The 25,762-nt window shown below is 37.2% G+C and overlaps 1 protein-coding gene across 3 annotated transcripts in view; it reads left to right on the forward strand.

Annotated features, from left to right (window-relative positions):
* LOC145774016 (homeobox protein Meis1-like) overlaps positions 1-25,762 on the forward strand; it is a 39,999-nt gene that overhangs the window by 4,754 nt on the left and 9,483 nt on the right. For all 3 annotated transcript variants that reach the window (XM_082585146.1, XM_082585147.1, XM_082585148.1), the window contains exons 3-9: positions 3,030-3,171; positions 4,656-4,706; positions 7,131-7,181; positions 9,045-9,188; positions 15,253-15,436; positions 19,998-20,146; positions 23,368-23,444. In XM_082585146.1, coding sequence (XP_082441272.1) covers positions 3,030-3,171; positions 4,656-4,706; positions 7,131-7,181; positions 9,045-9,188; positions 15,253-15,436; positions 19,998-20,146; positions 23,368-23,444 — 798 coding nt within the window. The remainder of the gene's footprint in view (positions 1-3,029; positions 3,172-4,655; positions 4,707-7,130; positions 7,182-9,044; positions 9,189-15,252; positions 15,437-19,997; positions 20,147-23,367; positions 23,445-25,762) is intronic.

A 25,762-nucleotide genomic window follows, 5' to 3' on the forward strand; every position in this document is an offset into this window, starting at 1 on the left:
GAATGTTTTTTGTAACCAACTTGGGGCCTGAAAATCGCGTCATTCATGGGAAATCCCAAACAGCAAAATCCATCTTTTTTACATTGATTCAACGTCTGCGGACGTTGAATCAATGTAAAATTGACAAATTTTGCTGTCTAAGATCCCAGCTTGCAAACGTAAAGCATCAGCTTGAAACGACCAAGGTAGGAAAAGTCATTATGACGTCAGATGACGTTGTAGTAGTAACTTGATTTTATTTGAATGAGATACAAAAAAACCGCATTTACGGTGGCGAAAGCTTTGTCAATAAATTATACAAGTTTTGAACCTGACTGGTTTTGTTAACTTTTCATGGTTGAAACCTGTTTTGTTGTTTTGCATATGGATCTATGCGATCACATGGCTCCACATACTTTAGGCATTCTTCGTTGAGATTAAAAACATTTTAGTTTTTATTTGAAAATTTGCTCTCACAGTTTCCAGGAACTATTTGTGGTGATACAAGATTTATTAAGATTATTTTACTGTCACACAGTCAGCAGTAAATTCGACGTTGTAGCTCCCCTACATGCGAGTTGATCTTAAATCTTTTTGACATACATCCGGATTGCAGGACAACATTCTGTAAGAAGATGTTGACAAGGTCTTAACTGTTTCTCCTTTATGCATCTTGTCTTTGGATAATAGTCTGGGCAAGAATTTATTTTGTTTTGAAATTCGTGTATTGTCACAACTAGATGGAAATATTCACAACACGTGTTAGCTGTTTCTGCAGCTGTGTTGTGCGCCAGCAGCTCAGCTAAGTTGGCTTGCAAATGATCTTCCTTTTGCTCATGATCACCGTGTTAACGCTAAACAGCCACCCGTAAGTCGTATATTTTTGTTTAAGTACTTGTGGTTTTACGCCGACTCAGGCAGTTGGTAATTATTTACGCCAAGGTCTCGTTATCAAAATGTGTGAATATAACGCGAAAGAAAGTAAGCTCGGCACTGGATTTCGGTATGAAAGTGTCTGTTGAAAAGCAGAAGCGCCTGACTACGATGGGCCCCGAAAGGTTTGGTTATGATGGGGCATAAAAGGGCCTGAATGTAATGGGAGCTCTGCAGTTAGCTTTTCACATAGTAAAACAAACCAAGTTTCAAACCACAGTGATTGTGACGTCTAGAATCTTATCAGTGAGGTAGAAGGTCTGCAACCACAAACACATGGAGATACACACGATGTACCTGATCTTTGGATCAGGAAAGTTCATCTTTCTGTTCTCAGCGTCTCGTTTCCCACATATTATGTTGAATAAATGTGTTAATCTTAATCTGTCGTCATATTTTTCTTTGGTTCTGGTATACAGTGATGACAAAAATGTGTTTGTAAATATTTTTTCAATATTTCATTCCTTACTTTCAATTTTGAGCTTCAAATCCTTCAATTATTAACTTGCAAATTGTCAGAGCAGTAATGTTGAAATATCTAACATATATATATGACAAATGAACAATCAACTATGTCGTAGAGAAAACGTATAATTCGAATTTTGAATATCATTGTGAAATGAAGACATTAATCCGAGATTATGGAGAATTTACGAAAGTATGAAAAATTGCTTTTATTCTAAAGTTATATGTATATTTCTATGTCAAAATTTTCTTAATATTTTTCTTAATATAGCATGTTGGAAAATGCTACAAACAATCGCTAATCATCCTTTTGTTCACTTAGCAATCTCCCCTAGTTGTCCAGCTATGCTTGGAGTGTTAAAATGTTTGCAGTCTTCGGTCAGAGCAGTTTCATACATATTCCTGCTATTAACTATTACATTAGCATATTAAGAACGTACCGTTTTTTAACATTTAATTAACGTCTTTGGCAATATCAACTTAATTGCTAGAGGGGGTTTTGTTAGCGAGTTTGGCAAGACTTGCTGATCAGGCCAACAGCAATTAGCGGCTTTATTGTTGAGTTGGAGAGTTTCCAATCTTGCAAAAAGGGATAAATAAACACTTCGGGTCCGTTGGTCTTGGCCGGCTGGTTAGTAATAATTTGTTCAATGCATTGTCGACTATCATCAAGAAATGTCAATTGCCACTTTCTCAATATTAATTGTCTCTTGCTCAATAAAACTTTTCGCTATGCCGGATGGCCGGATGCAAAATAGCTGTCAGTCTTGTTTTTGGCAGTAAATTTTACTTGTTCGGCTACTACAATCATGCTGCTACTGTGTTCATTTCTTTCCTTTGTATGAGACAAAATGTTCAAATTTCAAGCCTTGCCAGGAAAGCCAGGTGCTGCTGTTTGTGCATTTTATCAAATGTTTGTGCAGAACACTCAAGAAAGACGCGGGCAACAGTTTATTTCGCCACATTTGCAGGTCGTTGTTGTATCGAACCTCAATTAGGCTTCATACAGGGATTAAGAAAATGAAATCGAATTTCTATTTTTCATTATGTACAACAGCATAGATCTTGCAATATAGGCTTATAGTGACATGTATCGTCTTCTACTTTTTGTTTCCTGAGATTTGCAAAGCAACAATAGAATTTTGATTGCAAAGGATAATAATCAAGACAGGCACTTTCCGTCTGGGGAATATTACATTTCTCATCTTAAAATCCTGAGGTCAAAATCTTCTAGTTTTACATCAATTTTATGTTGTTTGTGGGTAATACAACAAAAATACAATGGCGATTTTGTTACAATGGATGAACTGTCATCTTTTGTTTCCGATTCGATGTGACATTTTGTTGTAGGCAACCAAATGCATTTTCCCACCGCCTCTGAGCGACGGCGTGGGAAATACGTCTTTTAATCGATAAGTCGGTCGTAGGATAGGTTTTTGGCTTCTGTTCATGATGAATTTTTGGATAAAAAGTTTGAACAGAAACTCAGGCTAATTGTTGTAATATTTTGAAATCAGCCATTGATTGTTCTTGTACAATTGATATTGTTATTGTAAAAAGTTATAAAAAGTAAAAATATAGGATTAGAATTTTACTAAAATTGAAATACACTTTTTAAAAATGTTGAATTAATTTTTCCTTTTCACTTCCAGCCATGCCCTGTTTCCTCTTTTAGCCTTGGTATTTGAAAAATGTGAGTTGGCAACATGTACCCCTCATGAGCGTTCCGTAGCTGGGGGAGACGTCTGTACATCTGAATCTTTCAATGAAGACATCGCCTGCTTCGCGAAACAGGTATGGATGACTTGGTCGTTTTGCTGATTGTAGAGTTTGTTACGCCATTGTTATGTCATACGCTTTCTTGTAAAGCAATTAATTAATGGCTGATGGCGAGTGGCTGATGACCTCATGCCCAAACATATAGTCAGAAAGAAAGCTCATACGACGAAGAAGAATTAATGCTTACAACTAGAACGTCAGAACGTTAAACTTATTTTTCACTTTTACTGTTTATTAAATTCACGATTTTTTCAAGGTATGTATGTTCAATTCCTATTGCTTTACACAAGAAAGACCACGATCGGTGGTTTTGATAAAATCCTTGATATGAGTGGCCTGCAATCGAACCGATGCTGACAAGACCCTATGCAAAAGTCAATAGTCACTGAGTTGAGAGTTAGTCCTGCCGGCTGATTGATTTTCCAAGATCATTGCATCAACTGCCTTCAATTTCCTAAATCCTATCGCTGCTTATTCGCTCCTTTATGGATCAAGGGTTGCTTTAAAGTGTTCAGGTCCTGCCAAGAGAGTTGGTTTAGTAGTATAACAAACAAACCTGTCTGGGCCCTCTTGATCAGGTCATTCAGAGTTCAATGCCCCACTTATGCGCTAATTGCGTGTTTGTACGATTTAGTAAAACAGTGTTTTTTTAGATTGATTCTACGTCTGCAGACATTAAATTCATGTAAAAAATAGTTGATTTGCTCGCTATATATAAACGACATAAAAATTGCATCATCTAACATTGATTCAACATGAGGCACCATAAGTTTATTGTGAAAAAGCAAAATTTCCAAACTGGGGAATTGCCCATGCGAATGGTTTTGTTGGTGGTATTGAAAAATACATTATATATAATAGTTCCGTATTTGAATAGTATATTTGAATAGTAATATTTGAATAGTTCTAAATGGCCACTGCAGCAATTTGTTAGTTCGGATTTAGTTAGTTCGGATTTAGTTAGTGGTGAGTTTACAATTAAGATTTACATAAAATCACTGAAAAAAACTTATAAGTTGTAGATGAAAGATGCAGCACATTATAAATTCATTTTGCAAGCAAGCTACTTTTTTTTGTTATCTCTTTAGTGGACAAAATATTTCATTTGCAATCCCGATACATACAACCAAAAGTTAAAATACAAAATGTTTTACAGAAATGTGTAAAAATTTAATGAGAATAAGTTAAAGTATTGGTTTCAAACTTAAAAACTTGCTACAGTTTTCTTTCTCAATTGAACTCACAACATTGAGGTGTTTTTGATATTTTGAAATATTTTTTGCCTAAAAACGCGATGCTGAGTAACTGTAGCAAAATTGGATAATTTGATTTTAAAATAGGTCAACAATTGCTAAAAATCTACGTTTCTGACGCCACTCAATATATTCGATTATACTGTGTTATGCGTCTACAGATTTCTTTGCAGGTTTTAACGCTAAACCTTTAAAACAACCTGATTGCAAGTATTCAAAGTTTAAATCCGTTATTTTGTTTTGTAGATTCAAGATCGTCCCATGTCCTTTGATCCAACCAACGAATTAGATAATCTTGTAAGTACATTACAGTTAGTGCATGGTCAGTATGGGCGCTTCTGCACCAAGTAGCAGCACAGTATTTAGCAGGGGCGTAGACTAAGGCTAAACCACTTGTTCTCAGCACTGAGGGGCTAGCACTCCACCTTGTACCGGCAAGACGTTTTAAGAGAGCAGAGCGAGCTGTCACGTTTCCGTGTAAGTGTTCTAGGTGTTTGCGGTATGTAAGAGACCGATCAAGTCGAACCCCAAGGTATGTGGGTGTGGCCTCAAAAGGAAGTGTCCGGCCGTTATTTTTTAATGTTAATTCCCCTGTTTGAATCTCTATTACATAGAGTTTATGTTGCTGAACTACCTGGCGACGAATTGTCATATCAACAGGTAGTCGGACAACTCCGCATGCGACAACTCAGCAAGTACATTTCAGCTACTGCCAAGTCAGCAAATGAGATTTACGTGCTCACATCAGACTTGCTTGGTTATCGCTTGTCAAACTCATTTTGCTGACTTGTGACATACCAAGTTATGGCTTGCTCAGTTTCATCATTTACCAACTTCAGCCACTTTCTGAAATGTTGCTAGCCCCAATTGTGACTTGCTCAGTTCACAACTGCTGACTTAGTAGGAGACTCTTATCAACAGTGTTCGTGACAACAAAACACGCTAACTTTTGGACACTACTGTAAAAATTTTTCAAGCATTTTTAACACTGTATTTACATTATTCTATTATAGTATTTTTCTGTTCATCATCATCTTTTATTTCTGGCTTTATTCCACTTCAAGTGGGGTCGCCGGTGCAAATTGCAGTCCTCCACACCACTCTGACAACTGCATCTTCTTCCTTTACATCATTATACTAAAAATCATTTTTATTTTCACTTGCTATCTGCAAAACATGAAAACGAAATGGAATTGATGATTTGTCCTTTTAATATCCAGCCGACAAAATCTGCTCTGCTTCACATTGTTTTCTATGAAGACATTTTTGCTTTCAAAGCGAGTCGTTTGTAGATGATTAAGACCAAACACGCTTCTGAATGGCTTATGTACAAATCCTGTGCCTTGACATTTAAATGCGCCTGTTCCGGTGCCATGCATCCTTTAATTGTGGCTTAACAATTACTTACTTCCGTTCAAGAAAGAGTAGCTATTTTTATGGCTAACGACAATCTTCGAAACCGCTAATTGAAGGTAATTTTATTTATTCAAAGTTTTTTTTTTTTAATCAAAAAGTTGGCACGCTCTGCAAGCTAGTACTGTTTTCATGGAAAGGCGAAGCTACTCTTCAAATTTTAAACCAATGCCAGATAAAGTTTGCGTTTGTCGTGTCCAGGCTTTGTGCCGGGAATTGAAGATTTAGATTAAGTGGACGGGAAAGCAGAGAAGCAAATCTTCGTGTCTACCTTCAGGGACACGCCGCAGCCGAGTCGGCTGCATATCCGAGTGGTGAGAGCTCTGACACGACGTTCGAAAGGACGCCGGTTCGACACCATTCAAGAGCATGCGGCTGCGTCTTTGGCAAGAGACTGGCAAGTTCGAATATAACATCAACCTCGTTCATGGCTATAGACATGCTGGAGGTGACTGCGATGCCGACTAGGGAAAGCGTCATTGACTCTCACAAGGTCATTGGTTCGACACCGTGTGGGAGCAAGAGTCCACAGCTTGTCATTTGAGTGTTTAAAATTTCAGAAGCATTACACCTGTCCATTTTATTGCATGCTTATACTGATGAAGGTTCATTGACAGCGGAAAGTATTAGATATTTTATTAATTTGTCGTTTGTGAAACTTTCCCAGTACTCTCCTCTCACTAGGATTTACCAAATAAGTCAACAGATTCAGAGCTTAAAATATACATTTCCCGCTTTTGGGCAGATATAACGAGAACCTAGTTGACCTATCACGGCATCATCAATGCACAAACGTTGGTTTTGCAATTTATTTCCTAGAGGTTTCATTGATTCTTTCATGCTAATGAGAGAATTGTTGAAGTGCTTTGCAAAACTACTGCAAACTAACAGAAGTATACGATCACGTACCACGTGCTAAGCACACGCTACACACACACACTTCATTCTTGGCAAACTTTAAAAAGTAAATTCATGCTCACCAGCCTAATGCAATCAAGACATATGCATTAATCCTACAGTCTCTTATGAATGCTTTTCTCCAACTTGTGCATTGGAAAGGCTGCTTTACCACAGAAGGGTAAACATTTGCCTTGGCGCTTTTGATCCGGCCTATTTTTGCTATATTGTCAAAATTAACGGCTCATAACTTACGACTATTATCCGCCATGCTATTGTTATAATCTTGATGATGATGTATCTTCATGTAAAGACGATGATAATATTATCTTTTTGATCAAAATGATAATTGTTGTTGTTGATAATAATGTTTTGTTAACAATAACAATTGATAATTTATTTTATTTGCAGATGATCCTGTCTATACAAGTTCTAAGATTTCATTTACTGGAATTAGAAAAGGTAAAAATGTGAACTAAAAGCTCAACTGCAAAATTGAGAGTTGAAGTTAAAATATATAAAAACTACTGACTGGTAAAGGCGGTGGTCGAAAACAATTGTAGCATCATTTAGTGGTGCGATACTGATGAGCCCAGCCTAATGGGCGATCGTTGTAAATTCTTGCTACAACTGGCTGCCGAGAAACATACTAGATTGTAGTTAAAATCCTGCTTAAACCAATGACTTAGTGCTGTACTGTATATTTGTAAAAGGGTAGAGCTAAACATTTTGTTGTATAAATTTATAATTTCTTTAGATCAGTGGAAGATTTATGGGAGGGGGGGAAGGCGAAATGGTGCGATAGTCTCCATAAAACAAATAAAAGTAACTGTACTCACAGTGTATTTTCCAGGTCGGATTAATGTAAACCAGGGGTGCACAACCTTTTTGCTATTGCCGGCCGCATTCAGATTAATTCTATAAAGCACGGCCGCCAGTGAGTTTTAAGGGATTTATTTTTAATTTGCGTTTTCTAAAAGAAGAATTTATTCGTTAATATCTACTAAACTTATCATACTTAGGCTAAACCTAATAGTACCATGAAATACCAAACATTTTTTGACATGAATTTATTCAATAAAAGTCTGCGACATTGCAACTCCCTTGATTTTGCATACGAACACCAGTTAAGACACCAGTCTCAGTTAATTTGTTCGGTACTCGTTTTTTAGGTACCGTATACTTCATATTATGTAAAAAGGCAGACTCACACTTTTCTTCAAATTATTGACACAGATTTTCCTGGACTCTCCTTCCAATTTTGCATAATTGTGTGACATACGACGACAAAAATGCTGTTTTGCATTATTTCCTTGAACAGTTTTAACTACTTGACTGCATATTAGACAATAGACAACAGACACATCATAGTAGCCTATGCGCTGCAGTCTCGATCATGAAATAATCCAACTCCGTTTGGGAATTGAATACCCTCTTCTCATCTGCTACTGTTCTTTTTCTTTTTAAGGACATAATGCAATGTATTTCGGGCCCTGTGCGGAATATGCTTTGTGGGTCTCAATAACAATGATCCAATTTAGTAGCGTAGCTAGGTATTTTGAAAGGGGAGGGGGGGTTGACGGCGTGTTCGCCGAAGGCGACACTCAGCGTCTGGGGGGGCGCCCTTTAGAAATTTTTGAAAAATTACTTTGAATTTGGTGCATTCTGAGAGCATGTTTAACAAAAATTTGGGTATGAATATTACTGTAAAATGGTGCTGTCCGGTGGCAATGGTGGCCCGACGCGACAATCTCAGCACTTGCCTCACTCTAAAGCCGCAACTGACTTCAACGATAGGCTACCGGAACTTGCTTGTGAATCGAATTGAATTTTTCCATTGGAAATGACAAAAATTAGCCTACTGCATTTTGTGAGTAAATTTCTGCCCCCCCCCCAATTTGCGAGCCCTGTGCGATCGCACAGTTTGCACACCCCAAAGACCAGCACTGAATGTAGGCTACAGTTTGCCTACAATGAAATTGGGTTGGGGAAAAAGTTTTGTCTCAAAACGATTTTAACAGAGAATGTTTTTCAAGTTTTAAAATTTGAAATATTATATATAATTACAAGGGTATCCAGTGGTTCTAGATATCCCTGTATAATATTTAAAATATAGACAATTCATTTTTTTAATGAAATAATTTTTTTATTTCAACAACAGGGCACGGCCGCCAACACATGCTTATTAAATTACGTGTTAACGGCCGCATAATTATTCATTGACGGCCACAGGTTGAACACCGTTGATGTAGACACCCTCACGTCTGCTTGCTTTATCCGCTCCTGCTTCAGATGGAATTGCCATTTATTATCGTTCTGTTTCAGGTCCATGAGCTTTGTCAAAACTTCACTTCCCGTTACATCAACTGCCTGAAAGGAAAAATACCCGCCGAACTTTCTATGGACGAACGGGAAGGGGGAATCCCCACGAAAACAGAGATAGAATCTGCAAAGTCCTCCATGGAACAGGTGGGTGCACTGTGGGTAACTTTAATCTTGCAACAAACGTCACTACGTGTGGCAACCAGAGGTTATGTTGCATTTATTATGTCGCTATGACTCTACAAATGTGCATTAACCGCAATGGAATCGGTATCCAGAGGCACGAGAAAACAGAACTAGGTAAAAGGTTACTTTCCTGTGAATTGGAAAAGAAAGGTGGCGTTTTGAATACTAAGTTTTCGCGACTTCTCTGCTTTACCTACAGTCGGCTGCATAGCCGAGTAGTGGGAGCCCTGGTAAGACACTCACTCGAAAGGACGTCGGTTCGAAACCGGTCAAAATCATGTGGCTGTGTTTTTGGCAAGACACTTAATGATATGGTTGAAAGTGGACGCGGAGGTTGGCTCCTTGCTTACCCATCTGCAATTTAAATTTCAAAGCTAAATTTTAATCTTCAACCATTGGGTGAACCTTGAATAGAACAAAATAAATGCCACTGGTGCAACGTCACACAAAATATCGCAATAGATTATTATCGAACTCTAAAAACCGACGATTCTTTCATGAACGAGAATTTCATAGAAGCTGAGCCGATAAACTGTTTGAAAGCTGTTTGAACTGTTTGAAAGAAACCGTGACCAAAATGTTTGCACTAATAGCTGTATCATAGTAATAATAATAGTATAGTAGTAAGTGGTGGTCGTGGTAGTAATAATAATAACAACAAAGCGTAAGTTTAACTAAAATTGACCAAACTTTGTAACAGTGGAAAAAAACTTCGCAATGTCCTTGATCATTGGAGGCGCAGATCTAGTGATAATAACGTGCATTATAACACTGTATCTGTCGCTCTCGTCGCTTTACAAAGCGGACAGTGGCAGTGTTGCCATGCAGAGGCGCAGCCGACGAAATTATTTAACTAATACCTCTAAATAATTACACCGAATCTTTACCATACATGGCTACGGTATAGTCCAGGTAATTTATTTGGCATTGGTAAAATTCTAAAGTGTTGAAGCAACAGATTTACTGTCTAAATCATCTTTCGATAACCGACACGTGCGTTTGAAAACTGCGTCAATAGTCACAGCTTGGACAAGTGAAACTTAGCCGTTGCTGGGCAACGTGTGTTTAGTTTCGTAAATTTAAATTACATTCGACGATAAATCAATCTGAGAGTAGAAATGAAATTCCGACGTCTTCGAAACGACATCGTCATAAACACTGAAGCTGATTTATTGTTGGAAATTATAAATCCACTGGTGATTATCAAAGAAAATACATTTGCAATTTCGCATAAATCCATTGTTTGATTACTCTTGATATTTAAATACACAAAGAAAGCAAATTGTGTTGGATCAGTACATGCGTCCGTCATTTCAATACAAATGTAGCCTAATTAAATTATAACTAATTGATATGTTGAAAGCCTTTGTTATAATGAAATTAATTTTCGATGCTTTCATCTGCGCTGTTATCCGATTTTGATTATCCGGGTATCTGTGAAGGGAGAGAAGTGTTCAAATCAAAGTTGTTCAATGCAATAACCCGGTGCAAGATTCCCAACTGAATATTTTGCCACTCAACATTTTGCAGCCGTTTTCTTGTTCTTGGATAACTGGTTTCAACCAGTTATAAGTGTCAAAGTACCTCCTCTCGAAATTGTGTAAAATTCCGTGGAATGTATCAGTTAAAGTTATTTTAAAGAATCTTATTTGTTGGTCTTCGTCTCTTGTCTGCAACTGATGCAGTCAACAGATTTTTAGTACTTTTTTGCCGAAAGTCCATTTTCTGAACAGCTTTCTTCTAGAACAATGGCATATGGCGTTGTGGCGTACCAGAGGCTAATAATTACCATCAAAGCGACCTCTGTATTGCATTATGGAATACCTTATGATGAAAAATTACTAAATTGAAGACGTATGCCTTCTGCATCGTACACATAGGGCGTTGTAGGCGCCATAGATCAAACGACACAATCGTAAATTTCTTAAATTACCGAAATTATTGAAAGCAAATAAAGAGGGAAGGAACGGGAATGGCAAAACACATAAACCATTAAATTGGACTTAGGCCGTAAGTCTCATGGCAGTCGCTTCTTCGGTGACGTCATCTTGCCTATTGCTTGTGGCGTCATCAATCATTATGTCAACAAGCGTAATCAAAAACCGTGTCAATGGAAAGGTATGAAAAACAATGCTTTCAACTGAAGAAGTAATTCATGGTTCCATCACACCACCATTGTTATGTATGGCATTATTACAACATCATATTGATATTGTTGTGTCAGCGTCACTGTTCTTATGTCATTGTTACAATAATGCGGTCTCGGTTCGAATCCCTGCAAAGCAATAAATTGAGTAATGGAAGAATTTGTACAGGACTGCCTCTCAAATAGATGAAGTTAAGGTTTTTATCTTATCTGAATCTCCCACCTGCTTTAATTTCTATACATTGTTGATGCTTCATCTATCCTGCTGGCAAAGTCACTTCTTGTTGCATTGACTTGGCTTCTGCATACGTTGATTCAACGTAACAGGGATAGACGCTGTGAACAGCAACCAGGTGGCAATCCTTCAAAAGTTTAGATCTAAAAGAATTGTCATCGTCTCAGATGCTCTTCTGATAGCTACAACCGCCCACGACCTAGACAATGAATCAGTCAATTTTAGCATCGATTTATCGTCTGCAAACGTTAAGTTTATGTCCAAAAAAGACTAATTTTCTGACTGGATGTTCCTCTTGATCAACACCTGTGATTCACAAGATGAGCTCCAAAGTATTTGCGCCGAAGAGTGAAACTGATACACACAAATGTAGACTTTAGACGCACAAACATATTGCTAATTATATCTGATTATGGCGTAATGACGTTTCAGAGTTTGCTTTTTGAAAAAAACAAAAACCCAGGCAGCAAGTCAACCGTTTTTTTTTCCATTAGTTCCACGTCTACAGACATTGAATCAATGTAAAAAACGGTTGATGTGTTGTCTAGGTATCCATATCAAAGTCCGGAATGGTCTCAGTCGCTCAAACAAATTGCGCAACAATGAAATGGGGAAGTGATTTAGCGTCAGGTCGAAGCAAGAACTGTTCAAATTAATTGAAATATCTTTGGTTTTAACAAACGCCAATACCCTGGCCCTTTGCAACTTTTTAATGTGTCATTGTTTTACCGCGTGTGTCGATTTTAACTTCGTTACTGATGTCAAGCCTAAATATTTGTATTGGACCCCGCGTTGTTGTGTAAATTTTAACCGGTTCAAGACCCTTACTTTCCCGCCGAGGTAATCATTAATTCCCGATCTTGAAACGCGGCCGCTCTACTGATCTTGCTGTGACTAATGATTGCTTTGAGCGATTGGGTGGATTATTATGATGTAAATATGACATAAAAATATGTTGATTGTGACGTTATAATTTAAATCTGAAGATAAATTTTGAGTGACATTTAGTTTCATTGCTATTTTTATTGACAACCGAAGATCAAATATTGGCTGTCTCTGCTTTCATTTCGTTTGTTTTGTATCGGGATGGGAGCGTGTGCTAAAGGCGGTATACAAAGTAATCCACTTGTCTTTGCAATCAACGACAAAAATGCGCAAGACTTAATGAAAGATTGCTAGTTTAAATATTCAGATACCTTATGAAAACTTTATCAATTTGTTTAGCTTGTGTTTTTATAATTTATATGCTTGTTTACATTTTGCTGCCTTCTGGCAGCTTTTGAGAAACCAAAAGCGCATCTTTTTCATCAACGAAATTGGCAACTTAGCCTGTTGTCAGCGCGAACAGGCGCATTATGACGAAACAGATAGATATAAGACCACAACTGATATGCAACACACAACTGCTCCCATTGTTTTGGTTCTATTTGGGTCTTAATTTTCGTTTAATAGCGCCAGGATCGCCATATCTCGGTTGCATCAGTATCTAGGGACCTTTGAAACACACGTTGTTTATTCCACGTTCAAGAACGTTGGATAAATGCAGTAAATGACACATACCACAAACTAAGTGTTGTTTCTGGAACCATATTTTCGAAACACCATAATTTATGCATCACAGCGTAATTCTGCTTTGCTCTATTTGTTTATTAGCCTAATGAATATACTACAATATGCACTTGCATATTTAATGCCTTGATGGCGGTTCGCTACGTAGCCGTGCATTATTCATGATGTCGAACATAACGTTGAAACCTCTTCGAATGAACTTTTAAACCGCTCTTTGTGCATTTCCACCACAGCAAGTCGATTGCAGTTGCATTTCTTCAACATATCTTGCATTTAATTCAACATCTGAAGAAGTTGAATCAATGTAAATAGGCTGCTGGTTACGATGAAATATTTTTCACTTTCTTAGTAAAGTCGCTAGTGTCTATTTATTTTGTTTGTTTATTGTGACGATAATTACGTGTAAGTCTTAATCATACTACCCATGTTCGCCACCAGGTATAGCTAAATGGTGATAACGAAAAAATACCTTTGTAAGGTCACAATTTGAGACAATTCCAGATAGATGAATTAAAACAGAGGCCAGCAGCAATCACCTCACCATGTTAAGAAAGCTTGATGGAAATTTTCGTGTTGTTCTATTGTGAGTTGCGATAGAGAAGTCTGGTCGACTTTCAATTTATAACGTTGCTTCACAGTTCACCCTTGAAAAAATCTCCAATGCGCTGTTGAGCATAATATTTTATTAATTTTGATATTTGCGAATTACCCGTAACAGCTGTGTTTGTGTACATTTCTACAATCGCTTGTTGACATGTTTAGAACGAATATATCGCAATGTGGGATTCAAATAATCTTCGCGCCTAATTATTTATTATTTGAATCGACACAGTACAGCAGCTGCATTGGATGACACAAACGCTCTCTTCAGAACTGTATGTGAAATGTGTGAAAATGTCATTCGTGAATCCATAAACCCACTGTATAATCGTTATCAGCAAGCGATTATGACGTCATTATGACTTACGTCAAGCGTCATAATGCTCTCAATGAACCTGAAGTAATTGTGTTTGTTGAAAATGACTATTACATTGAAAAGAATCTGCAATCGTTGTTTCTCAAGAAAACTATGTGACAAAAATCAGATTAATTCATCATTTTAATAGATTTCTTGTTCCCATCTTTGAAAGGGAATCAGAAATATCAGTTTATAAATTAATCCAGAGAAATAACCTTCTCGGTTACCAAAGTCCGTTTATTCTGCATTTGCTTATCGCCTCTATATTGTTATATGTTTAGCTGTTTTTTTTTGTTTTAATGTTCTGATGTTTTACTTTTCTAAACTGGTTGCTTTTGTTGAGCTGCAGTGCAGAATGAAGCATTGTGGCTTGCGCTACCACTTTATTTCTTAACAGAACGTACTTTGACGTCATAATAACTGATAATGATACATTATCACTTCGTTTCATCATCAATCAGTGGTTTATGATTACAGAAAGCATTCTCAGAAAATTGCATATTTGAAATGCCACGATAAATTATGCAGTGAAAAGCTATCTGTGCAAACACTGCGGTGTGTGCTGCAATAGTGTATTCTGTTTTTTTCAGTGCTGTGCAGCACATATATCAAGACATGCACAAGTTCGCATCACCTTTTAATCAACGTAAAAAAGCACAAGATTTTGCTGGCTTTGCGCACATTGTCTAAGTCTTAGGTTAAGTGATGATCTACGCGTTTTCAGTTTCCGTTTGTGTTTGTTTTTGACTATCACAACGAAAAACGATATATGCCAAACATGACAGAGGTCTAGAAAAATGTAGAAGCGACAAAACGCGGACGTTGTAACGTGCTCGATACCAAAGTAGGACAATCAGTTTAAAATGGGACACGGTGGCAATATGCTATCAACACTTTTTCGCTGAGGCCAACGCGATTATATAAACGCAACAATCACAAGACACGTGTAAAATGCACCCAACTTTGGCACTACCAGTCGATATAGGGTTGCCCAATGTCCAAACCTAATTACCACTCGGTCATGTAGCTGGTGTATCGTTGTTAGAAGACGCCATTATATGTAGTTATTTTAGTATTTATCAACAAAAACGATATTTTGGAAACTTTTTTTTTTCAGTCTTTCTTTGGTACCGACCTTACGTCATCAAACCATCCTCCTATTCCTGACATCATGCGGGGGAGTTTGGGTACTTTGGGGCCCAACCAAGCCCACAACCCACCCCAGCCAAGTCATCAGACTTCCATCCCCTCCCACCACCACCACCCCCACCATCACAGCACGGAAAGTTCCAGCCCGACAGGTAAATGTGATACGACAATCGGAATAATGTGATGTAATAATAATAACCATAATAACAAAAACGATGATGATACTGTAATGATAACGGTAATTAAGCAATAAGTAGTAATAACGAGTTATTGAGTTGAATAGTAATCTGCATTACTTAGTCTATTTTATTGATTTTCCTCTGCTCTTGTGTTTGTTTGTCTGTGTTTAGTTGTTAAGAATGGTCTGTGACGTCACAATAATATAGATACTCTCAAGACCCTGAAAGTGCAGATTGTACATTGTTCGCAAAGGAAGTAAAATAATAACAAAAAAGTTCAAATAATTTTTGTGTCTACCGTATTTTATTTCATAAATAATTTCTTGCAATGATTTCCAAAATTTTACTTCTTTTCTTTGCTATAAAATGCGCGCGCAACTCCAAACAACGTGATTATCATCATCATGATGTCCAGGCGCACTAGGACGACCATATGGTCGCTCTCTGAAGTGAAATAGACACCCGATTCGTCACACAATGTAAAGGGCGCATTAGCTTGCGATATTACATTGGCCGCTAATGAGTTTCGAAATTGAAAGATTTTTTTGACTTTTTTATCGATTTCTTAAAATCTATTTACAGCAATAAGCAGTAGGGAGAGTAATGAAATAATTTAGTTGTAAGAGAAGTCGTTGTAACGAAACCCGATAGACCCGCAAGCGGACAATGTCATTCTTCACTCATAAATGTGCAGCTACCAGTGTGCAAGTTACAGTTTCTGCTTACTACACCTACCGCGTCCAACAACCCGACTTTTAAATACGAAATTAGATTCCGGGTGCAATTAGTGCGTTCTGGGTACAAAATTAGTACGTTCCGGTAAATAAACTTCTGTTCAAGATCGTTTTCCGGTTAAAGTCAATCTTTAGTTCAGTGACACCTAGTGTTCAAAGGAACTTAAAAGGTATTTATTATTAGTTGGGTGATGTTGAAAGTCCATTTCTAAGTGCTGGGATGTCAGTATATTTTATCTCTCTGCTCTCTATCACATTTCCGAGGGGTGGATTGAACTACAAAAATAGAACGTATAGTAACTGCAAAGCGTGTGGCCTCCTGCAAGTTGTTAGTAAATTTAGCTTCAAAAATTTTGAAAATTTAGATTGATTTTGTTGCTTTTATTTGCGGAAAATCCGTTGTTTCAATTTCAATTGTACTCGACAATGTGCTTCGAGCCTTTCGTGGCTACATGGCGGTATGTGTTGCTTTAATATTTTGCCTTTTTTAGATTAAATTTATTTTTTCACACATACTCTTACCAAACCGCTGTTTGAGCCGTTTGTTGAGCGGCACGAAATGTTATGAAAATAAGACTACTACGGAGAAAGGTCAAGGGTCATCATGCATTATCATACCCGGTCTGTTTTTTATTCGTTTGACTTTCTTGGAGCAATCAATATGATATGAATTATTGATATGCAATGGTATCATGGAAATAGTTTCGAGCCCGTTTCAATGACCAATCATGTTGCTTTTTGCGTCTGTTTAACGTTAGAAAAGGTTGTTGATACGTCAAAGTTTATCATTTTGGATTATTTGAAAGTTGAAAACATTGCAGCTGAGTTGAAGCAACCAAACACGGTGGACTTCCTTATTGTCACACTGCATACCACATCAGCTAAATGGTCAACCTATCAAGCTCTATGAAATGAGGCCAAAAATTGGGGATTGAGAGTAGGTTTGAGTGAAAAGAGGCAGATTTTCAAACTTCTTTCAAAAATTCGCGATATTTCCCAATTCCATGCAGATAAATTAGTGGGTTTCATTGATTTATCGTCTGTCCACGTTGAATTACTGTAAAAATACTGATTTGTGGGCTGGAATATTGTTGAGACATCGAAACTGTCTTGTTATAAATGTATTCAAGTTACACGATCTCACATGTTTTCTCGTATGGTGTTGTTAGTAATTTGAAGAGAGCTGCAAAATTTTATATTCAAACAGAAAGTATCACCTGTCCGTCGCAATGTCTTCTGCTAGGTTTATAAGCTAATTAAACTGGAATATATAGTGGAATGTCGCCTCGTTTTGTTCTGTCATACAAGATGAGCATTGTAAACGTCACAGAGGGAATTTTTTATTAGAAAAGAAAATTGCCAATTTTTCAGAAAGGTGAGCCGGCCACCGGCGCGAATGACATCTATTAAAAGTGTGATGTTTCTTTGACTTTAACCTAGCTCTAACTTTAAGAGTAATGTAATAGAACTCATCGTTGCTGACTTGAGATTGGGAGTGATATTAATATTTTATGAATTGTCTGCGTTTTTTTGCGAATTTCTTTCTCCAAGTGTTTGTGCTTCGATGCACATTGTCGTCACGTGACTGGTCATAGATCACTACGTTTTGTATCACGTGATTGCAATTGGCAGGCAACAGATGCGATAAAAACGTAGCAGACTTCGTTTTGAGGGTTTAAAATTTACAAATTTTAACGGTATCAAAAACTCTTCCACGTTTTTAAACGTTTTTATCGCCACCATCGTCGTCTCGATGTATCATGGTGAGTAACGAAAGATTCTGAACGACCAAGGTTCGACACCCTTTGTGGGCGCTGAGGCGCTCCACATCTTCGTAGGACCTTCAATGACATGTTGAAGTCTGGACATCATCATCATTTTCAGCCTGTGGCAGCCCACTGCTGAGCGAAAGCCTTCTTGGCGTTTGCTAAATTGAAATCAACCACCAGACAAAAGCCAAGATACGACGCCAGAGCTACCATACTGTTCAAAGTGTTCATGTTATAAATGGCTTCATTGAAAAACAACGTTTGTAGACGTTGAATAAATGTAAAAATGAACTGATTTACTGGTTAAGCAATTCTGATTTTCCCACTTTTAGCGTTGCGAATGGCTTCAAGCTCTCGCAGTGCTCGCATCAGATTTTCCCTTGTATCGCCACATCAAACCTCATGCTTTGTGTGACAGATCGAAAACCTGCGATTTGTCGTTGTGTTGGTCTTCTGCGGAAACACGATATGATGGTTTTTGTTATGCAAAGCACAATATGTTTCACGCGGTCGCCATTTTGTTTTGTCATAACTTTTCCGAGAAATCATTCGGTGTTACAACGAATTTCCTCATTTTTCCTCATGTAAATATCAGCAGAGGAACAGAATATGAAACGTCGGCGTGTAATAGGAAGTTTTAAGTTGTAATACATGTTTCTCTTACTTCCCAAGCCTGGCTAAGGTTTATTTTTTCAAGTTGAATAGCTTATTCCCTTTTCCTAAGCAGTCTAATCGTTTCCTTTGTGAACTTAACTTTAAAAAACAAATTTCTTACTCACGTTTGCTATCAGACCTTGCCTACTTTTTATTTCATTGTGAATTTTGTAAACGATCTGAAGTCGTGAGTCATGATAAAGTAATTATGACATCACAGAACAAAGCAGGCGACCTGGTGGTTTATAACACTTGAGAAAAAACTTGTCCAAGCATCGACGACGTTGTGGTTACCGCATTGCAGATTTTCTTTCTGATTGAAAACTTAGGTATAAGATCTCAAAATTGATTTGGAAAGTCTTCATTTAACAATAAATCTTGCGAGAGGTTTTGCCTTGGCAGTCTGAAAGTGACTTAGAAGCTGAGAACAAACCACCTGGGTGTTTCATTTCAACATAATGTCGGCAAAGATTAAAGCAGCTGACTTTCATTGATTTTGTACTTAGGGGTACTACAGCATGGAACAAGGTTGGAATGATATTATAACTTTGCTTATCGATTGGTCTACATGATGCAAGGCTAATGTTGGTTAGTGCTAGGCTCAGTTCACACAACTCCAAATTCAGTATAAAGGTTTTTATTTTTGATCTGATAGCCTTGCTTGGATCAAGAACGATCAATTGCAATGGCGACAGTTGGCATGCCTAAACACATACACTGTCTGCTTGCTCTGTTTAAAGTTTGTTGAATCGGTTATACTGAATATTATCTTTAAACACAATTTATTGCACTATAAACAAGCACACTTGCAAGCAAACAATCGATAGATGTGAAAGTTTGAAATGTCCAAGCCAAACAAGTAATGAATTATTTTTAGATTTCTCATAAATCACAAAAAAATGCTTTTGAGTGTCAGTGACTTTAGTTTAACAAACCGACAATTATAACGAGTTACAGATGTTGCTAAACGCATTTTGAACTTGCTTTGCTTTTCTTAATATTAATTGCACATCAACAGCTATTACATTGTGGCTTAATTTTTTCCCTGAGAATCGAAATGCTTGATTTGAATTTCATGATGGGTTAGTCCATGGCCAGCACAGTTGTGGACAACTGACCAACAACCAAGTGGAATAGCAACAGCAACTTTTTTATTGTTTCAACGTCTGGGAATGATCTGTCCTAACTCACACAAATTTGAGTTTTTTTCCAGTTGGAATTACAGGAACAAGCTTTTTTGAGCAGTCCAAAATTTCAATAAAAAATGTGCGTTTTTGGCCACTTGGCCATTGAACAAACTAATGAAATGCGCACATCATTTACAAGGTGATGTAAATTTACATTTTTCAATATATTTCAATAGTTTTCTATCGGCAGGTAGCACACTAGAGGGATCTACGTATTCCGGTGATGGGGGAGGCGAAGACGATTCCGACCCTGGAAAGAAGCCCCAACAAAAGAAACGAGGCATCTTTCCCAAACAAGCCACCAACATAATGAGGGCCTGGTTATTCCAGAACTTAACGGTGAGTTCTTCACTATGCTTTTATTATTGCATCATTGTGAGCAAAGGTGAGTGATTGCATAAGGATTGTTTTGAAATAATGGTTTTGTCTTCGAAAATCATTGTTTATGATGTTGGGTTAAGTTGGACATGTCAGGCTTTCAGCTGTGGGAATCGCAAACCGATATGCACTGCCGGAAACAGCTTTTCCTACTTACATTTAAAGAGGAGGAGAGCCAACAATATTCTCTTCCATACCTCCTGTACTTAGTTTGTGTCTTTCATTCACGCAGTATGCAGATTAAATAAAAATTGTTTGGCCCATGTGAGCCTGAGCCAGTATCTTGTGAGCCATTGCTTGTACCAAACAACCAAAGCTAGCAGTATATTCACTAGGGTTGCCTATAACAAATTATTTTTTTCGAAAGAAAATTTTTAATAAAGTCACCAATTCGAAAAAATCTATTTGTCAAAATGAATAAAAATATTTCCTTGATATACTGACTGTGAACACGGGCAAGCCTGAATAATAAGCTGACCGTTTTGTTTTAAATTCACAACAAAACAAAATAGCTTTTATTTCAGAATAAAATAAAAATAAACCGAATAAAAAAATTTGCCTGGAAGCAACATAATTTAAAAAATTTCGAAATATATATGTAAATTTGAAACAAGATAACCTTGCAAGCAGACTTATTTTCATTTGAAATTATGGGATTAAATTTTATAACAGCGTATGTATTCACGATTAGCAGTTTGTTATTTTACTTGGAGATATCTTTTTCGTTTAACATCATCAGAAGCAAACCATAGTTTCACCTTAAAACCTTGTCAATGTAGAATCTATCGATTAAATTTGCATTAGAAAGCAATGCAATGTTTTATAACGTGTATCCAACGATAGAGCTTCACATATTCAACGACAAGGGGCTTAAGTAGAGTTGCTCGTTTAATTTCAAACAATGTGTTCTTGCCCATGTGTGTTGGTGACGATTATTTTCATAAAATTATCTTCAAAGTATTTGCTTCTAGGCAAATGCCGACCACTTAAATCGATTTGAATGCTTCACCATGAAAATCCTGTTACTATAATGCCTTTGTTTAGAGCGCCAAATAAAACTCCCTCAAAATCCTCAACTAAAACTGACAGATCTACTTTTGATAGCAGATGAGGTTCTGCCAAGAATATTCATCTAACGCAACGTCTTTTGACATTATTTTTCAAAACAAACATTAAATTTTCATTTTGTGTATCGCCACATTTTGTATTTCACAAAAAAGATTTCTACCCTCTACCTGGAGTCGAACCGCTGTCATCCGACTTCAAAGCACCAACAGCTGTTATTGTGCAATAGCTGAAAGATTCGAACAAGGTTGCTGAGTGTAGACTGACGTGTCAGGACATTGATCTTTACCAAGGGTTTGTGCACAACTGAAAGCTGCTTTAGAATTTTGCATGAGTTGAAAAGAAATTAAAAATTATCACAAAAATCTGCTGCTTCCTCGTTCAAAAAGTTTGTAGATAGTTGACTTTGTTGTGGCATCCTAAAACATTGTGATAATAAGCAACAGAAACAACAACAAAAACAATCAAATATAACTTTGTTTTAATTTAAACCCAAAAGAGCAAATTTTATAAAATTTTTATAAAATACCCCTAAGTAGTAGCTAAGTGCCGATTGAAGCCGAAAACGTTTCTTTCTTGTTGTATTGGAATAAAGACAAAAGTTAATTTTTTTGCGGTTGCCGACATTAGTACGACGAGGAATCATATAACACTGATCCGCTTTTAATACATTTTTCCACATGCGTCTGTTCTAACATTTCAACTTACAGCATTTGAGGAGCTGGGTTTGTGACAACGTTGTTCGATTTAAAAACGTCCAAAATCATCTTCTTGACGTTTTATGATCTTGATCTTGAATCGACGCATGGTAGAAAGTTAGCTTGTTGTCTTTCTGCAGTTGAAAATTCTAATAAGAAAACACGTTACTAATTCAATAGAGGAACACTGGATTGAACTTGAAGAGATTTGTGCGATTCAAAGTTGAATAATCTGATTCAATGTTTGAAAAATCTAAGTTGTACGTAAGATCTTGGTTAGCTCTTAATTGGTCAAAGCGTGGCCTTATTTGATTGGACAAAACCTCTGTTCTTGCGGTTTTGATACATAATCGATTCAAACGCAGGCGCTCAATAGCATTATTGTAGGCCCACTGCTCTTGTTTCCGTGCAACAAAAATTTGACTTTCTCATGCATTAAATCTGATGTGACATCATTATTACGCGTGAATGACGTGTGTAATCATATTTTTGACATTTCCATTAGTTCGTCTTTATGAAGTTTTTGTTGAGGTAACTGTTTTCATTGTGATGTCATACGAGGATTGGATTTCAATTCCTGAGGGCCACTTCCATATGCAAGTTTGACGTTGAGCATTTTTGCATAATTAACATGCAAAAAGAGAAAGCGATGAACATTTTATTATTTAGGAAAATTGGTTTTATATGATCATAGAATTAATTTCATTCTGATTATCCGTTTCGTTCGCTAATGACCGAAACTCAGTTCAATCTTGTTCGTTTTTTCCCTCTCTGGTGGGCACAGAGTTAAATTTTGTCTTTAAATTAAAAACATTTAAGACCGACTCAATACTTGGTGTTGATTTTATTGTTTTAGCAGAGGCAGCTTGACTTTGCCTCCAGGCTCGATGTTGTAGACCTCTTGTGTGGCAATGTTGAGCGCGATCACATTGTTACTAAACAAACAGCAGGTGTCACCGTAGATGGTGTACACAGATAGACACACCGACCTTAAACGCGAATGATTATCTACCAAGTTATAATTTATAGACTTCTTGAAAGTTTTTAAATTCTAGCTACAAAGGAAATCAAAGCAGTGAACGTAGACTATCGTTTGTACTCAAAGTAGTGACATGGTGACAAAATAGTTTTGAAAGCTGTTTTGCAGCAAACTAAGATTTTATGTTTCAAGTTTACAAATTGTTTCAAGTGATTGAGACTCAGCGATTGAAAGTTGTGTGACTTGCATTATTCACACTGTTTCAGACATTTATTCAGCTACGAAGATCGTATCTTTTATTCACAAGGCCTTGATAACTGTGACGTCATTCAATAGTGAAAACGTCTTTGAATGACAAACTCACTTGTCCACTCACTTTTAGTATTTGGCAACACGCAAATGTGAATTTGCAAGTTAATAGCATCGTTTTTTATATGCAGCATCCATATCCTTCAGAGGAACAAAAGAAATCCTTAGCTCAACAGACCGGGCTGACAATATTACAAGTGAATAACTGGTAAGTTGTGTATTCTGTTACAAACATATGCATTATGCAATATGTTCTAATAGCCCATACATTACATATATGCAAAATATATCACTTGCTATTTTAACTTTGGTTGATTTACTTCGCCTTACTGCCTTTGGCACAGAAACTAATGTGTAAAGTTCATAAATAATACAAATTATTATCATAAATTTGAGATTAAAAAGAATTTCGGTGGTGCAGTGGTTCCGATAAACGACGGAAGTCCGTGGTTTGCGCGTTCGAATCCTCCATTTGTTTTGGGCTATAGCAGTAGTAGATAAATTCTCTTATTGATAATAATCATTCCAGGGGCTTCCTAAAAGCTATGCTTGCTCCCACCACAGATAGTTTGAGCTTCACACTGGTTTTTATGAACTCATGTTTTCTTCACGAAACGACAAACCGATAATAATATGACAAACCAACACAAAACGAATAACCAAAAAGATAATCTAAAAACTGCATGAAAACTTGCTGAACCTTTGAATTCCAACTTACTTGATGCAGAATATTCTTTCATCAAAATTTGAAAATTGTGACTTGATAGTACTTCGGACGTGATTTCAAAATGATAAGCGGTTGACGTGAAGTTTAGAGTGTCGTTGTTCGATGCATAATAACCGGGTGATGTAGAGAATTGATATGTTTTGACCAAATACTTCACATATGGGTTGAGTGACGAAACTGCAACTTTTGGGTGTCTTCGAAACCACGCCAGAGTCACAACAAAAGTGTTTGAGCTTTAGGGGAAGGTGGGGTTAGTTGAGTCATGTTTCAGATTTTTCCGTATATTTTTTTACCTATTGTAGATACACCTATGAAACTCTAAGTGAACCAAAGGTAATGAAGTATGCTTGCTACTACCCATTTATCAAAATGCTATCTCATGTTTAATTGCCGTTTTTATTACCTCAAACATACAGCACCGTTTGACTCAACCAACCCCGCAGGCAGGGTTAGTTGAGTCAGTGGGTGGGGTTAGTTGAGGCGCAATGGCATTCATGAGATGCATAACTTTTTGGGTCTATTGGGCACCGCCCCCATCTGGCACCTCTGATCTATACCATCAATGAACGTTTATTGTATTGAGGAGTGGGAAATAACCTATTTTGTACTGTGGGCCACAAAAATTATTAACAATACCAGGCGGGCCACATGGCCCCAAATTTGCCCGTTTCCACAGTCTTTCACTGAAAAAAGAGTCATCACTGCAACCAGACCCAAATTTTCTTTGGTTATTTTACCCGACTTTATGTCGTTTCTCTAAGAAAATAAAAATAGGTCTTCACCGCAACCGGCCCTAATTTCCTTCAATTTTGCCCTACTTCATGCCATTTCTCTAAAAAAAGTCTTCATACCGCCTAGACCCAAATTTCACACATTTTATCGAAATTAGTGACGTGAAATTTAATAATTTTAATGCTTTTCCCGCGGGCCACATTGTATTGCTTCGCGAACCAAATTTGGCAAAATTGGAAGTATTTCCATCGGAGACATATAAGTGGTCTCTGAACTAGCTGAATTCCGAGCAGGAGTTACGCTGGAACAAGCTTGATGTGCAGCACTAATGTTGGGTGTTTCGAAGGTTGCGGACAATTGATCCGTGTGCTCATTGATTTCTGAAGCACAGTTTTCAGCTTGAATCCCAACACGTAACTCTAAAGGTCGGTTGGTCATTTCTGATGGAGCAAAATCTATGTCAGTGAAAATGTCTCTGTAGACAGGATATATCCCTGTTGTCTCAAAACCGGCAGCAATATTTTTGTTGGAAAAAGCATTTTCATAGGCTGGGTTTGTAATGCCAACCACATCTACTACAAACCTTTCCAGGATTATTTATTTGCCAGGAACTCAATGCTCTATTGTAGTAGGCCTCAAACGGGCCATACACAGCCCTGTCCAAAGGCTGTAATTAATGAGATGTGTGAGGGTGTAAAACTAAATAGAAAAGTAGGCCTAATGGATAATTTTAATCAAATAATAGCTCATTTTGTCCAAGTAACTGATTTAATAATGCGCGTTTAGCAATTCAAATTCAGAAGTAAGATTTCAGCAGCCTGTAACTTGAGGTAGGGTTAATTGAGTCACTGCCTCAACTAGCCCTGCAGCTATTGACTCAACCAACCCCAATCCTTCCTTGTAACAATTATTGAACATGTTATCTATACGTAAAGCTTTATCGGTCTTACACAAATGTACTGTGCTTAAGATAGCTATAAACTATATGAAACTTTGACGCTATCTTTGCTTACGCCTAGTATAGCTTCAGCATCCCAATCAACTTTGAGCTGAAAATATTTACTTTT

The sequence above is a fragment of the Aplidium turbinatum genome, chromosome 7 (genome assembly GCF_918807975.1).
Source record: "Aplidium turbinatum chromosome 7, kaAplTurb1.1, whole genome shotgun sequence".
In the NCBI taxonomy this organism is placed as follows: domain Eukaryota; kingdom Metazoa; phylum Chordata; class Ascidiacea; order Aplousobranchia; family Polyclinidae; genus Aplidium; species Aplidium turbinatum.